We start from the raw sequence: 17,187 nt of genomic DNA on the forward strand, positions 1-17,187 counted from the left end.
TTCTTAAGGGTGTGGCCACTTGAGTGACAGGTGGATTGCCGCTGATGTCACTACTAGCCGTTTGTCTGCTGTCTGTTAGCGTCACGTCTCCTCAGCTAATCCGCCTCGCTCCACATTTTCATTTATCCAGGAGTGACGCTGCCAAGATGGCGACCGCCGGCTCTGCCCACTTTGGGCTTCAAAAATGCTCTTCAGAAACATACGGGTGACGTCACACACACTACGTCCATATTTTTATACAATCTACGGTCCTGACGCCCATTGTTGTTTACAAATCACCATGACACCCTACAATCGAACAGATCATGCCAAAATCAGGCTGGTATCGTGTAGTCTGAAGCCGGCAGTTTACAGAAAACATCTTCTGATGCACAATCTTGGACACATCATCAGTGTTGTTTCCAGGAGTCATTGGGTGTTTCGGGTCTTACAACAGACACCCTCGTCCAGGCGACCCGACCGAGGCTGATCAGACCCCGGCCTGTGTCCAAGTGGCATTCTACTGCCCCCACTGCTCTCCCCTCTTTAACCAGGGCCATCTGGATGTTTTTTATGCTGCCTCCACTTTGTTGCCTATGGCTCTTCTTCGGTTGGCACCTGTTATGCCCAGCGTACCGTAGGCCTTGCTCAGGGAGTAACTGGCAAATCCCCTACTGCCCACCTCTACTGGCATACACCTGGTCCTCCATCCGTTCCTTCGACAATCCTCCACCAGTTATTGGTATTTCTCCCTCTTTCTCTCTTGAGCTTCCTCCATCCTCTCCTCCCAGGGCACTGTCAGCTCTAGCAAGATCAGATGTTTTGTGGCCTCAGAGACCAAGATGATGTCAGGTCTCAATTTGGACTGGGTTATGTGTGTTGGAATTTTAAGCTGCCTTTCCAGGTCAACTGTCATCACCCAGTCTCGGGCCGTGGAGAGCAAAACTACAGAGCAGTTTTTCAATGATCTCTCTGGCTTTTGTCCTTCCTTGATGAAGTGAATGGCCTTGGCTGTAGCTTGGGTGTATCGGCTATCCTTGATCCCCTTGCTGATTGCCTCAGCGATGGATTTGAGGACCTGGTCGTGCCTCCATCGATACCGACTCTCATCCAGCGCCTTGGAGCAGCTGCTCAGGATGTGTTCTAATGTCCCTGTTTTGGAACAAAGAGGGCATGCAGGTGTTTCTATTTTGCCCCATGTGCACAGGTTGGATGGACTTGGGAGGACGTCATAGACCCCCTGAATCAAGAACTTGATTCTCTGGGGGTTCCACTTCCAGATTTCCTTCCAGATGACACTCCGCTCCATCGCCTGCTCCCACTTCATCCAGGCGCCTTGCTGCCACATGGCCACTGCTCTGCTGGTTCGCTCTTCCTCGACTGAAGCTCGCACCTCCTCCTGTACCAGCCTCTGCCTCTCCTTTCCGCTGGCAGAGTCATAACGGGTTGCTGTTAGACTTCAAAGTCCGCCTCTGCCTTGCGCCACTGTTCCAAGGATGGCCTTGTGCTTCAGCCACGTCTCTGCCTGCTGGACTGCCTCGGCTGCCTTCCACTTCCTCCCTGTCCTCACAACAATCCCTGCGCCGGACACTTTGGCATCTCAGGAACCAGAGTACTGCAGGTGTTCCCTTGTCCGTGCAACGATGAACTCCTCCCTGACTGAGCTAAAAGGGAGCCTGAGCTTGTTGGTGTTCCCATATAGCCCAATGTTACTTAGGCTGCGCGGCAAGCCCAGCCATCTGCGTAGATAGATACTCACCTTTTGCTCAAAACCTTCCACCACTGTCATGGGGACCTCATAGATAAGCAGAGGCCAGAGGATTCTTGGGAGGATTCCATGCTGGTATACCCAGGCCTTGAATCTTCCAGGGAGCCCAGACTTATCCACTGTTCTCAACCATCCCTCCAGGTCAGCACCAGTTGCCTTGATAGAGTCTCTGTCATTCAGGCTGCAGTTGAAGACCTTTCCGAGGCTCTTCACTGGTCTCTCAGTGACTGACGGGATCTGGTGTTCTCGTAGCCTAAAACGGAATCTGTCTGTAACCTTCCACTTCTTTAGGACCAGAGATCTGGACTTTGCAGGTTTGAAGCTCATGCGTGCCCATGACATGAGTCTCTCCAACCCCTGGTGGATCCACCTGGCTCCTGGTACTGCCGTTGTTGTCACTGTGAGGTTGTCCATGAATGCTCTTATGGGAGGTTGCCTTACTCCAGCCTTGCTCAGGGGGCCTCTGCACTCAGTTTCAGCTGCCTTGACCAGCATATTCATGGCCAGCGAAAAGAGGGTCACTGAGATGGTACAGCCAGTGATTATCCCCACCTCCAGCTGGTGTCAGTCAGATGTTACCTGGCCAGTGGAGACTCTCAAGCTGAACACATGTAGTTGGTCATACACATATTCAACGCACACAGAAATCTCTGTACAGTATACAAACTGAATACTACATGAAATGAATAGAGTAGTTCACAGGAGATGTTCAGAAACCTGCCATGCAAAGCTGAGGGTGTTTGTAGAGTCTTTATTTACATGGTTTTAGAGCCCACCTGCTGTGTGCATATTTATATTACACAAGTCACGCTTGCCTTTTATGCTGGTAAACCTTCTTACATCTCTTAATATGCAGCTAAACCCCTCCTGAGGACTTTATCTCAACCTAGATGTCAGGTTTGTATGGAAGCTTGTTTCCACCACAAAATAAATTTTTAAATAAAATAAAATTTTAAATAAATTTTTTTAAAATAAAACTTTTTATCTCACAATTGCGTGATATAAAGTAACAAATGTGAGTTATAAATTCAGAATTGTGTGATATAAAGTCGCAGTTGCGTGATATAAAGTAGCAATTTCAAGTTATAAAGTCAGAATTGCATGATATAAAGTCGCAATTGTGTTTTGTAAATTCAAAATTGCATGATATAAAGTCGCAATTGTGTGTTGTAAAGTCAGAATTGCATGATATAAAGTAGCAATTGGGAGTTATAAAGTCAGAATTGCATGATATAAAGTCGCAATTGCATGATATAAAGTAGCAATTGTGAGTTATAAAGTCAGAATTGCATGATATAAAGTAGCAATTGTGAGTTATAAAGTCAGAATTGCATGATATAAAGTAGCAATTGTGAGTTATAAAGTCAGAATTGCATGATATAAAGTCGCAATTGCGTGTTATATAGTCAGAATTGCGACTTTATATCTCACAATTCTGACTTAATAACACACAATTGCCACTTTATATCACGCAATTCTGAGAAAAGATGTACGAACTTTTTTCTCAGAATTGCATGTTTATTCCTCGCAATTCTGACTTTATAACATGCAATAATGAAGAATAAAGTCAAAATTGTGAGATGTAAACTCGCAATTATAAGATAAAAAGTCGCAATTATCTTTTAAAATGTTTTATTCTGTGACAGAAATAAACTTCCACAGGGTTTGTGACTCCAAACTAGACTAGAGCTGTTATGTTATGTTTTAGCAGTCAGAACCAGGAAAACCCCTCGAGTCTTCCACTGAAGAACCTCAGGGACTTGTGCACCATATTGGACGTTATGCTTCCCATCCAGAACATCCAATCAAAGCGACACGAGCCATAAATCAGAACGATCCCTGATGCAGATCCTAATAGAGATGGACTCCCTGCCTCCACTCAATAAACAAACACAGATGGTCCAGCAACACGAACGCCTCAGACGATCCCTCATGCTAATGTTGCAAACTCTCGCCATTGAGAAGTGGTTAAGCTTTGTCATTACAACATGGTCTAAAGGGGGTGTTTCAGCTCTTTAAAACACCCTCTTCATTAATACTCCCAGTGATGTCCTCAGACGCCCCTGGATGCTGCGAGAGAGGTTTGTTTTGATGGCCATCTCATCCAGAGTCATTAAGCCTTCATTTGAGCTTGATTCAATAACACGCTGACAAACTGGATTCACTCGCAGGAGAGAGACTTGCTTGAGGACACTGTCCAGGGTGGAGATGCTACGACAAAAGCTGGAAATACTGATAAGAGGATGCATTAGATTGAGATTATCAGAAGCAAAAAAGTTAGCTTTCCTCGTGTCAGGTCCAAAACTTTAATGCATAAGAATTAAAAATCAAAAATTGTGTAAAAATTGTGAAAAATCTGTTGTTTTCTATGTGAATGTATTTTAAAGTGTAATTCATTCCTGATCAAAACTGAATGTTCAGCATCATTACTCCAGTCTTCAGTGTCACATGATCCTTCAGAAATCACTCTAATATGATGATTTGATGATCAAGAAACATTTATGATTATTATCAATGTTGAAAACAGTCTTGTTTGGGAAAACATGATACTTTTCTTTTTAAAAGAACAGCATTTATTTAAGATAGAAATCTGTTATAACATTACAAATGTCACTTTTGATTCATTTTAATTTGTCCTTGCTAAATAAAAGTATTAATTTTTGAACAGTAGTAAATTCCAGAAGTGACTATTTTTTTTACTCTTAATCATTCAGTGGAAAAAAAATAGCTGTTCTACATCAAATCATAATCACTATTCATGACAGTCAAGATATCATTACACTAAAAGCAGGAACTGTTCCCTTATATTACACTTTTAATGCGATGGCCTTCCTTTTCCGCTCTCTTTCTGTCACACATTACGGCTCTCATCTCTCTCTCTCTCTCACACACACACACACACACACACACACACACACACACACACACACACACACACACACACACACACACACACACAGTCATGCATGCTCACACACTCACTTACACTCACTTACACACACACACACACACACACACACACACACACACACTTACTGTACTTGCGAGTTACTCTGGTGTCAGGTAATGATGCTCATTAAATATGCCCTTGTATCCGAGCTGCACCAATCACATCGGGTTATCTGATATAGGAGGCGATATGACGACAGCGCTGCGATGTCGAAGTCATTAGTAAACATTGCAAGATGGCTATGGATGAACACCAGTTGTGTGAAACGGCTTTGGCCGCTACAATGAACGAGTTAGACTTGGCTTTTTATCTAAAAGAGGAACAGAAGACGCCGCTCGAATCCTTCCTTTGCAAGAAGGGCGTTTTTGCTGTTTCGCCGACCGGATATGGTAAGAGTCTAATGTACCAGTTAGCTCCGCTGGTAGCTAAGCATATGGGGCTTATTGTGATTGGTCGTAGTGTTATCCAATGGTGTGCAGTGAGATTTTCAAATGCATGCTTGGTGCCGCCCCTCGAGCCGGCCGAGTTTCATTAGTCGATGCCAGACCATTAATCTTTCAGATTTAGGTCTGGATATCCAATATATATATATATATTTTTTTTTTTATTTTTTTTTTTTTATGTGTGAGTGAATGCAACACAATCGTGAACATAAATGAACAACTTTAAAGGAGATTTTCTCAATGTTTAGATTTTTTTGCACCCTCAGATTCCAGATTTTCAATAGTTGTATCTCGACCAAATATTGTCCTATCCTAACAATCCATACATCAATTGAAAGCTTATTTAATCAGCTTTCATATGATGTATAAATCTTAATTTCAAAAAAATTGACCCTTGTGACTGGTTTTGTGCTCCAGGGTCACATTATCATTGATGTAAACGTCAGCTTTACAAATGCAGTTCTGAAACGATCTCACGATTTGTTAAGACTGATGTTATTAAGTCTCTTGCACTTCTAACATGTTTTGCACACTTCTAATAGGATCTGTTGAATCCTGCGCGCTTCTATGGGAGAGTGTGTGACCTGCTGTCATGAGAACGAACACGGCTCGACTAAATGAGACACCAGCTGCATCTACAGCTTCACTTCTCACCACTGAGAGAGAGAGAGAGAGAGAGAAAGAGAGAGAGAGAGAGAGAGAGAGAGAGAGAGAGAGAGAGAGAGAGAGAGGAACCCTTCTAATCATCACTGTAATCACCATCCAAACCAATCCTCAAGAGAAGGAGAGGAAATTACAGGCTAATGTTAGCACTCTACTTTGAAACATTCATTAATTGATACGTATAAGACTCAACACTTCGATTTTTGCCAAACCTCCACGGCTGGAAACGAGAGTCGTGAAACATATGCTGCATTTCTGTGTCAAACGAGATCTCTTCTATTTCGCAAGCATTTCTACAAGACAACCAGTGTACACGGAGAGCGAATCTCACACATTTTCTCAAACTACGCTCATATTTGCCAAGTCTCTAAATCAAACATCTGCAGTCAAACATCAGAGATCTCAATATGAAGAGCAAGCATGAAAATTCATCTTATACTCACCGTAGAATTTAACTTAACTTAAGTTAACATGACATCAATATTCAGTACATCAATGAAACTGAATGAACAAGACTAGATTATTTTATAAAATTATTAAAAGTAATGTAAAAGAATGATAAAAGTAATGACAACAGTATTATTATTATTATTATTATTAAATAAATTATGTATTATAATTTTCGTGGCAGTGTTGTCTGATGTTTTTGAAGGTGAGAAGCTAATTTATTGTGTATATTATTTTATAGAATTATTATAAGATATGTACATAACTACAAATAATACAAAATATTATTATTAGAATCTGACGTAGTAAGAGGATCTTATTTAATATTACCGGCCCTTAATGAGCACGTTTACACACACGGTGCCGTCATGTGGTTTTGCAAGCGACATCAGTGAAACCAGTCCTAACAGTGAAACCAGTTCAAACAGTGAAACCAGTGAAACCAGTTCTGTGAAACCAGTTCTAACAGTGATCAGTTCTAACAGTGAAACCAGTTCTAAAAGTGAGACCAGTTCTAACAGTGACCAGTTCTACAGTGAGACCAGTTCTAACAGTGAAACCAGTTCTAACAGTGAAACCAGTTCTAACAGTGAGACCAGTTCTAACAGTGACCAGTTCTAACAGTGAAACCAGTTCTAACAGTGAAACCAGTTCTAACAGTGAGACCAGTTCTAACAGTGACCAGTTCTAACAGTGAAACCAGTTCTAACAGTGACCAGTTCTACAGTGACCAGTTCTAACAGTGAGACCAGTTCTAACAGTGATCAGTTCTAACAGTGAAACCAGTGAGACCAGTTCTAACAGTGACCAGTTCTAACAGTGAAACCAGTTCTAACAGTGAAACCAGTTCAAACAGTGACCAGTTCTACAGTGACCAGTTCTAACAGTGAGACCAGTTCTAACAGTGAAACCAGTGAGACCAGTTCTAACAGTGACCAGTTCTACAGTGACCAGTTCTAACAGTGAGACCAGTTCTAACAGTGAAACCAGTGAAACCAGTTCTAACAGTGACCAGTTCTACAGTGACCAGTTCTAACAGTGAGACCAGTTCTAACAGTGAAACCAGTGAGACCAGTTCTAACAGTGACCAGTTCTACAGTGACCAGTTCTAACAGTGACCAGTTCTAACAGTGAAACCAGTTCTAACAGTGAGACCAGTTCAAACAGTGACCAGTTCTAACAGTGAAACCAGTTCTAACAGTGAGACCAGTTCTAACAGTGAAACCAGTTCTAACAGTGAGACCAGTTCTAACAGTGAAACCAGTTAAAACAGTGAAACCAGTTCTAACAGTGAAACCAGTTCTAACGCAATGATGAAGATCCAGCAGAGCCTGAAACTGTTCTGTGGTTGAGCACAGACGAGCACTGAACACTATAGACCAGAATATGTCACCGCTGTCTTATAAACACCTCAGGAACTGTGGACACTTGTGGAGAAGTTCAACATGATGATGAGATGATCAGTGTAACTCCACTAACATTCAGAAACTCTTCCTGAGTCTCTCCGTAAGGCTGCACTCGCTACTGGTTATTCTGGGATTCTGGATGAGTGAGATTGGCCTGTTTTGTAATTGCCGGAGTTTCTGAAGCTTGTATAAAGACTCCGCCCTCTTCTGAACGGAGGCGGAGCAACAGCTCATTTGCATTTAAAGAAACACACACAAAAACGGCGCGTTTTTACTCACAACCCAAAAGGGGAAATTTTGACAAGCTATAATAAATGATCAGGGGGGAATTTTGAGCTGAAATTTCACAGACACTTTCTGGGGACGCCATAGATTTATATTACATCTTGTGAAAAGGGGCATATTACTCCATTCCTCCGTCCTCTTGCACTATGAAACTGCTGTGCAGATCACATTATTATCACATTTAAGCGCGGTGAACAAACCCTCAGAAGTGTCCACTCACCTCCTCCCACTGGTGAATGTAGCGAATGAGCCGCGAGAGTCGAAGCAGTCGTAACAAACTGAGGATCTTCGTGAAGCGTACGATCCGCAGAGCGCGCGCCGTCTTGTAGAAATCCGAATCGATGCGCGTCTCCACGATGAGGAAGATGTAGTCCACGGGGATGGAGGAGATGAAGTCCACCACAAACCAGGAGCGCAGATATTTGATCTTGATCTGCTGAGGGTCCAGAATGATCTCGGCGTTGTCCTCCTTCACGATCCCGGTGCGGAAGTTCAACACCAGGTCCATGAGGAAGAAGGTGTCGGAAACCACGTTGAAGACGATCCACGGTGGCGTGTGCTCATCTTTGAAGAAGGTGATGCCCACGGGAATGATGATTAGATTTCCCACCATCAGGAGAAGCATGGTGAGATCCCAGTAAAACCTGGAGGAGAGGGACAGAATGACACAAGTATGTTGTATGTTGTTTCCATCCACCTATTATTATGCACATTTTGGGATATCGCATTAAATTATGAAAGAAAAAAAAGTTTGTTTTTCAGAACCCATTGACCGATATTATTTCCTTTATGCATCACCCTCACTTCATTTTGATATTTTTTTCATAAAACAAAACTTATCGTATTTAAAGGCGCAGTAAGCAATTTCTAAAAAAACACTGTTGATATTTGAAATCACCAAAACAAACAAGCCCCATCCCCTACCCAAATGACCACACCCCTATCTTGATAGCTCCACCCCCAAAATAATGAACACGCTATGCAACACCTTCCCCTGATGAGTGGACACGCCCCCTACAGCTGATTGGCTCACTCTCTCTCATCTCCATCATGAGTGGACACACCCCTACAGCTGATTGGCTCACTCTCTCTCATCTCCATCATGAGTGGACACCAGGCTTGTGCACAATTCAGAATTGAATTCAGAATGACTCCTTAATTCCAATTCAATTCTTGAATTTGAACTGAATTTGAATTGATGTCAAAAACAGGATCTAGAATTACAATTTGAATTTGAATTAAAGGAAGCAGAGTTGCATTTCAATAAAAATTCAAAGAAATTCATATACATATTTTAAGTGAAGTGTTTACCAATGAAGCTTTACAGTATATGTCAGACATGATTGCATTATAAATGATATTAGTTTGAACTACTTGTACAGATTACATTAAAATGATATGTTTTCCCCCAGCAATGAATGTTAAAAGCTCTAGTCACAGAACAAATAATTAAGTTTGATTTATTATAATTGTAATTTTGTGGAACATGATGGAACATGACTCCATTTCTATATTGTATTTAGTTGTATTACTGAGGTAATTTGTTTAATTCAATTAGTTACTAATCAACTTAAAACGAAATTGCTTTGCATTAATAAAGTTATCCAAATATATTAATCCAAACCACATTTATAATGGGTAACTAATAACAGTAAGCAATAACATTTCCAAAGTAACCTTCCTAACACTGAATGTATGCGAGACTCAACACATTCTTTCTGTTGTGTGACTGTGTGGAATTTCTTTGAATTGCCATGAATTTAATTCCACTTCCTGTCATTCCAATTCAAATTCAATTCAACGTCCTGTGGGGCGGAGTAAATTCAATTCAAATTCCAATTCATGAATTGAATGGAGACCAATTCTGAAATTCTGAATTTTGCACAAGCCTGGTGGACACGTCCCCTACTGCTGCTGATTGGCTCACTCTCTCTCATATCCATCATGAGTGGACACGCCCCCTCCTGCTGCTGATTGGCTCACTCTCTCTCATCTCCATCATGAGTAGACACGCCCCCTACTGCTGCTGATTGGCTCACTCTCTCTCATATCCATCATGAGTGGACACGCCCCCTCCTGCTGCTGATTGGCTCACTCTCTCATCTCCATCATGAGTAGACACGCCCCCTCCTGCTGCTGATTGGCTCACTCTCTCTCATCTCCATCATGAGTGGACACGCCCCCTACTGCTGCTGATTGGCTCACTCTCTCTCATATCCATCATGAGTGGACACGCCCCCTCCTGCTGCCAGGGTTCCCACTCTAAACCAAATGTCAAATTCCCTGACTTTTCCCTGACTTTCACTGACTAAAAAGATGAATTTCCATGACCTATAATGAACGGCAAAACAGGCTGCTGTTTTGCGGAGCACCGAGCTGTTTTATTTTGTAGGAAAGCCTTACTTTAAAGTGAATTTCGTTTTGTATAAATTGTATCTTAATTATAATATGTTTTTCATCAACCAATTGCCTGCATTTAATAAATGAGAAGCAAATATATAGCAGACAATCAAATCAAAGCCCGTCTTATTATTTTTGCAAAGGTCTCCTCAGGGGCTCCGTAGAAAGATGTCTGAAACAGCGCGATAAAAAAAATCGGTATAAAAAAATTACATTTTGATAAATGGAAACTAAAATTTAAAGCAACAAACTAAATTCCCTGATATTCCATGACTTGGACAAAAAATATATAAAATTCCCTGACTTTCAATGTCTGGAATAGACCTTTTAAAATTCCATGACATTCCAGAAATTCCATGACCCGTGGGAACCCTGTGCTGCTGATTGGCTCACTCTCTCTCATCTCCATCATGAGTAGACACGCCCCCTCCTGCTGCTGATTGGCTCACTCTCTCTCATCTCCATCATGAGTAGACACGCCCCCTACTGCTGCTGATTGGCTCACTCTCACTCATCTCCATCATGAGTGGACACGCCCTCTACTGCTGCTAATTGGCTCACTCTCTCTCATCGCCATCATGAGTAGACACGCCCCCTACTGCTGCTGATTGGCTCACTCTCTCTCATATCCATCATGAGTGGACATGCCCCCTACTGCTGCTGATTGGCTCACTCTCACTCATCTCCATCATGAGTGGACACGCCCCCTCCTGCTGCTGATTGGCTCACTCTCTCTCATATCCATCATGAGTAGACACGCCCCCTACTGCTGCTGATTGGCTCACTCTCACTCATCTCCATCATGAGTGGACACGCCCTCTACTGCTGCTAATTGGCTCACTCTCTCTCATCGCCATCATGAGTAGACACGCCCCCTACTGCTGCTGATTGGCTCACTCTCTCTCATATCCATCATGAGTGGACATGCCCCCTACTGCTGCTGATTGGCTCACTCTCACTCATCGCCATCATGAGTAGACACGCCCCCTACTGCTGCTGATTGGCTCACTCTCTCTCATATCCATCATGAGTGGACATGCCCCCTACTGCTGCTGATTGGCTCACTCTCACTCATCTCCATCATGAGTGGACACGCCCCCTCCTGCTGCTGATTGGCTCACTCTCTCTCATATCCATCATGAGTGGACACGCCCCCTCCTGCTGCTGATTGGCTAACTCTCTCTCATCTCCATCATGAGTAGACACGCCCCCTACTGCTGCTGATTGGCTCACTCTCACTCATCTCCATCATGAGTGGACACGCCCTCTACTGCTGCTAATTGGCTCACTCTCTCTCATCGCCATCATGAGTAGACACGCCCCCTACTGCTGCTGATTGCTCACTCTCTCTCATATCCATCATGAGTGGACACACCCCCTACTGCTGCTGATTGCTCACTCTCTCTCATATCCATCATGAGTAGACACGCCCCCTACTGCTGCTGATTGCTCACTCTCTCTCATATCCATCATGAGTGGACACACCCCCTACTGCTGCTGATTGCTCACTCTCTCTCATATCCATCATGAGTAGACACACCCCCTACTGCTGCTGATTGCTCACTCTCTCTCATATCCATCATGAGTGGACACACCCCCTACTGCTGCTGATTGGCTCACTCTCACTCATCTCCATCATGAGTGGACACGCCCCCTACTGCTGCTGATTGGCTCACTCTCTCTCATCGCCATCATGAGTAGACACACCCCCTACTACTGCTGATTGGCTCACTCTCTCTCATCGCCATCATGAGAGGACACACCCCCTACTGCTGCTGATTGGCTCACTCTCTCTCATCTCCATCATGAGTGGACACGCCCCCTACTGCTGATTGGCTACGAGTGTGTTGTGCTGCTCAGTCTGATCCACTTTCAGCGTTTCTCAGAAATCGCTTACTGCACCTTTAAGAATGAATAGATATTTGTACTGGAATACAAGACAAACAGCTTTTTGAATTGTAACACTGATCATTCATACATAATCAGCAGCATATAAATTCAAATCCAGAGTTTTTCATGAGCTCACATAAATCACAGCACATGGTCATGACTATGATGCATAATTATTCAGAATGCAAATGCATGCACACACCTTTGTGACTAAAGGAAATTCTTTTCTGCAATAAATTCATATTCTGTTCGCTGTGGATTTCATCTTATGAATCGTAAGCGGGATGCACTTGAGATTTCAGCGATGAATTATGTTCAGAAAGTCATGCGGCTGAATTCCTCAGCGTTCTCCACGGTAAACACAGGAGTTTAATACATGCAGCGCGACCTCTCCCGTCCTCAGGAGCATCTACACACACGCGTGTGTGTGTGTGTGTGTGTGTGTGTGTGTGTGTGTATGTGTGTGTGTGTGTGTGTGTGTTTAGTCATAAATTGCCCTCTTGGCCCAGTTGGTAATTGAATCTAGATTGGCTCTGTTGTTGGGCGATATATCCTCACGCCTCTATAGATTGCATAGAGAGAGAAGGTCAGCGTTGTGAACGGCTTGTCTGGTTCTGGTTGATTTACCCTCACAAGTTTAGGCAGCTCATAAAAATCCATCGTCAGTTTGAAAGCCAATTTAAAGCGAAAGCGGTTCGATTTGCTCGTATCTGTGAAGATTTTCCTCTGAAATTCAAACCCCCGCCGTTCAATATAGTTTATTTATTGTTTCTTTAAGCAATTTGTGGATGAATCACAGCATCCTGAATACACACTAATTAAAGTGGAAATTACACACACACACACACACAACTGTCAGTAATGACTGAGCTGTGATCACTCACACACACACACACACACACACACACACACACACACACACACACACACACACACACACACACACACACACACACACACACACACACACACACACACAACTGAAAACACTGACAGTAATTGGAATTCTTCAAAGTAGCGAGGGAATCCGGCTGTTCGGATCGCTGTCAGGGTGTGTGTTATATTTAGTGTGATGTTTCTGACACTGTTCGCTGAGGTTTGAAACCCAGGAGAACGTCACACACGTCACAGGAACGGCACACTCGCAACATTTGTTCTTCAACCTCAGTGTTCCCCAGCGCACACACACACACACACACTAGATAATGTGTGATCGACATTTGCCATTTTCTGTCAGTCTGACATTTTCTCTGGTCGTGTTGACAGCTTTAACTCGGTCATCTGGACCCGATGATGTAATCCGACACTAAATTTCTCTGCCGATACCGATAGCCGATCACTAGCCGATCACCGATTAAAATCAACAACAGAGCTATATTCAACTGCTATTTATATTCAGATATAGGGCCCTATTTTAACGATCTGAAACCAAGTATCGAACATGAAACGCAAGTAACTTTGTGGACGGATCTCGACGCAAATCTAAAATGTGTTGGTCTGAAGTCGCTTCATACTCATAGGTGTGGTTTGGGCGTAAAGTGAAATAAACCAATCAGAGCGTCATCTCACATTCCCTTTAAGAGCAGGCGTGCTTGTTCCATGGCGGATTGCTATTATAACGGCGGATTTGCCAGGAGCGGTTCACAGCCGAGGAGACCGACGTTCTCGTCAGGGCCGTAAAACACAGAGAAGTGACATTGGGGATGGAGAAACACACCCAGATTAGCTTCAGTTAAACAGGCATATGATAATTTGGGTAAATGTGTAAGCTAGATTTATGCTTTTATAATAAACTATATATCTATCTATCTATCTATCTATCTATCTATCTATCTATCTATCTATCTATCTATTGTAATAATGTATGATTTGCAAAAATGGAAACTGCTGCGTCTGTGTGTAGATGAGAGAATCAAAGTTTATGCGCGTTGTGCACACGCTACATTGATTATGGCCAAGCATGCGCCCTTAAAATAGCATATTAATAACATGCGCAACGGAATTGTTTTCTGAAACTGCAAAATAGCACCAGGGAACGTTTGCGCCGGAACACGCCTCCTCTTTTCGCTGAACCGCCCCCGGGAGCGCAAATGTATTTCCTAGTTTACCGACGTGCGTCTGTGGAGGGAAAAGTCCGCTGTGCGTCGGGTGCAAAATAGGAATGATACATGCGTCGGTGTACAGAGTTAATTGCGCTGGGTGCGAGATAGGACCCATAATATTTACACTCAAATAAAAGCTGAAATGTTTGTATACAACTCATAAACACTTCTTCATGGCAAATTGATTCAAACATATATATATAATTAACAGTAAATATGCTCTTCTCTAATGTTTTTATAACTAAGGAACTGTGAACACTGGCTAACTTTCCTGAGGTAAAAGCAACATGATATTGTTCTCAAGCAGTTTTATTGACGTGTTTCTGCGGTTGAAACACAGATGGAGTGATTACATGAGGCATGATACGGATTTCGGTAAGTTGTACTGTATCTTTCAACATACCTTCTGATATTCATGCATGTTTTTCGGAATATAATTTGCATTAAAGTGGAAGAGAAGATTGAGGCGCTATACAGCGATCTGTTACGTCACATTTAAGAGCATCAAAACGCCATTTATTGTTTGAATTTCGTGATCAAATGTACAGAATTTGAAAGCTGGGACTTTGATTCTTATCAGAAGTAACAGAGCACAATGCTCTTTGTGATTATTGGACAGAAGGTGCTACAAGTAATGCTTAATGTAGGAAAAATCGTAGATCTGGCAACCATTATGCTCATTTTTTTGCGTTTTTGTATCATTTTTATTTATTTATTTATTTGCATTATTATTTTATGTTTTGTGGGGAGAATTGTTTTTAATTGATACTTCCTCATATTTTTTTTTTTGTTTTATTCTTTCTTTCTTTCTTTCTCTTTCTTTCTTTCTTTCTTTCTTTCTTTCTTTCTTTCTTTCTTTCTTTCTTTCTTTCTTTCTTTCTTTCTTTCTTTCTTTCTTTCTTTCTTTCTTTCTTTCTTTCTTTCTTATCTGAATTCAAATGTGATGTAATATTTATCAGTCCCTGAACCTCTGGCTCTCTTTTCTGGCTTATGGCTCTTCACTTTCATATTCTGAAAGTAAATGTTTAATAATAAATAAATAAAAACATAAAAAAAAAGATCTGGCAACCCTGTCTTGAACTACGGGTGATTCAGAGGGTCAAATAAAGCCTGCATTAACGTCGCTCATTTTTAACTGTAAGAGCGTTATTGTCGCATTGACTTGCCCTTGATTTCCTTCACACACAGTATGAGTTGCAGTCTGACACGTTTTTTTTTTTTTTTGATTGATAGGATATAATCATCATCTGTTTTTAAACAATCAATAGTGAAAATAATAACTTTAATCGGCTGATACAGATTATTGGCCGATGCATCGGTGAATCTCTAGTTCTGAACAAACCTTCTTCCAGTAACTTTAATAAGAACATTTGTTCAAACTTATCTGGTCTACAACACTTACACTGTTATTAAACATAACTGAACTAAATTGCATGGATTCATTACTATGTTGTCTTTTTTTAGAGCCGCTTTACAGCTGAAACTGTATTTGTGAACATAAATACTTTTGTTTTCCAGTTCATTAATGTGAAGATGTTTGTATAAAGCGCTATTGAAATGAACGTGACTTGACTCGTCTGATATAAGTGAACATACAAAAAATCTGTAGTTCAAAAACATAATAAAAATGTTTCTCTTAAATGAGATTAAAGATGTTTCTCCTGAGAAAAAAAACCCCAGATGTCTCAAACTATGCTCATATTTGCCAATATACAAAATTGAAAATTGCAAACAAACATCAGAGATCTCAATATGAACTCAATATACTAATCTATTAACTATATAAAATAATATAATACTCTTATTTCACATAGAAGAAACATCAAATATTGATTCTTAACTTATATATGATTAAGAACTGCAATAAAGGAGCAGCTCACCCCAAATATCTCAATTTAAATCTGAATAAAATAATGATAAAAATAAAGATTAATCGCATTCACAGTGTAACAGTGTTGTTATTGTTAACTCAAATTAATACAAACTATTAAAAATAATTTTTGATAAAGCTGAAATGAAATAAAACAACAGATGAAAACTGAAATGAAAGAAATAATGAACAGAAATGTTTAAGTTTAAGTATTATAATTGCTAAAACTGAAATAAAATTAAATTCGAGGTAAATAGATATATTTAAAATATTACTAAAATAACACTTCTGCATAACCTCCACCACTGCTTTTCAGAGATGTGAATGTGCAAAATTATGGACAATTTTAATTGTTATTTTAAATATGAAGCTTGTTAAAGTATAAACACGAATTCTCTAAATCTAATTGCTGAGGCGGATCTTATTTCATAGGTAGAGGAACTTCTGATTACGTGTTACTGATGGCATTTCTGTCAAGTTTGCAAGAAACATTTGTGTGCATGTACTAGATGTTTTGTACATGCATATTTTATTAAGGATAGAAACCCCAACATGCTCTATACAGTAAGTGAGTGTGTGTGTGTGTGTGTGTGTGTGTGTGTGTGTAAGTGAGTGTAAGTGAGTGTGTGAGCATGCATGACTGTGTGTGTGTGTGTGTGTGTGTGTGTGTGTGTGTGTGTGTGTTTGTGTGTGTGTGTGTGAGAGAGAGAGGGTGTGTTTGCATACATTGTGTGTGTGTGTGTGTGTGTGTGTGTGTGTGTGTGTGTGTGAGAGAGAGAGTGTGTTTGCGTACAGTATGTGTGTGCATTTGACAGTCAATCTCATGTTCCGAGACAGAAATAGACTCCATCTAGTATTTACGGTGGCTACGCTCTCTCTCGACACACTCCTCTGACGTTAGACTATGAATTCCCCACACATCCAGAGAGAAGAAGAAAACAGGAGAGAGAGAGAGAGAGAGAGAGAGAGAGAGAGAGAGAGAGA

At 41.4% G+C, this 17,187-nt stretch overlaps 1 protein-coding gene across 1 annotated transcript in view; it reads right to left on the reverse strand.

Annotated features, from left to right (window-relative positions):
* The window catches only part of hcn4 (hyperpolarization activated cyclic nucleotide-gated potassium channel 4), a gene marked incomplete at both ends in the record, with an annotated part of 101,933 nt that overhangs the window by 60,280 nt on the left and 24,466 nt on the right, over positions 1 to 17,187 (reverse strand). The window contains one exon of the mRNA XM_081373003.1: positions 8,162 to 8,585. Within this exon, the coding sequence (XP_081229129.1) occupies positions 8,162 to 8,585 (424 nt within the window). The remainder of the gene's footprint in view (positions 1 to 8,161; positions 8,586 to 17,187) is intronic.

This window comes from Scardinius erythrophthalmus, assembly GCF_964197995.2.
Source record: "Scardinius erythrophthalmus genome assembly, chromosome: 8".
Lineage (NCBI taxonomy): Eukaryota > Metazoa > Chordata > Actinopteri > Cypriniformes > Leuciscidae > Scardinius > Scardinius erythrophthalmus.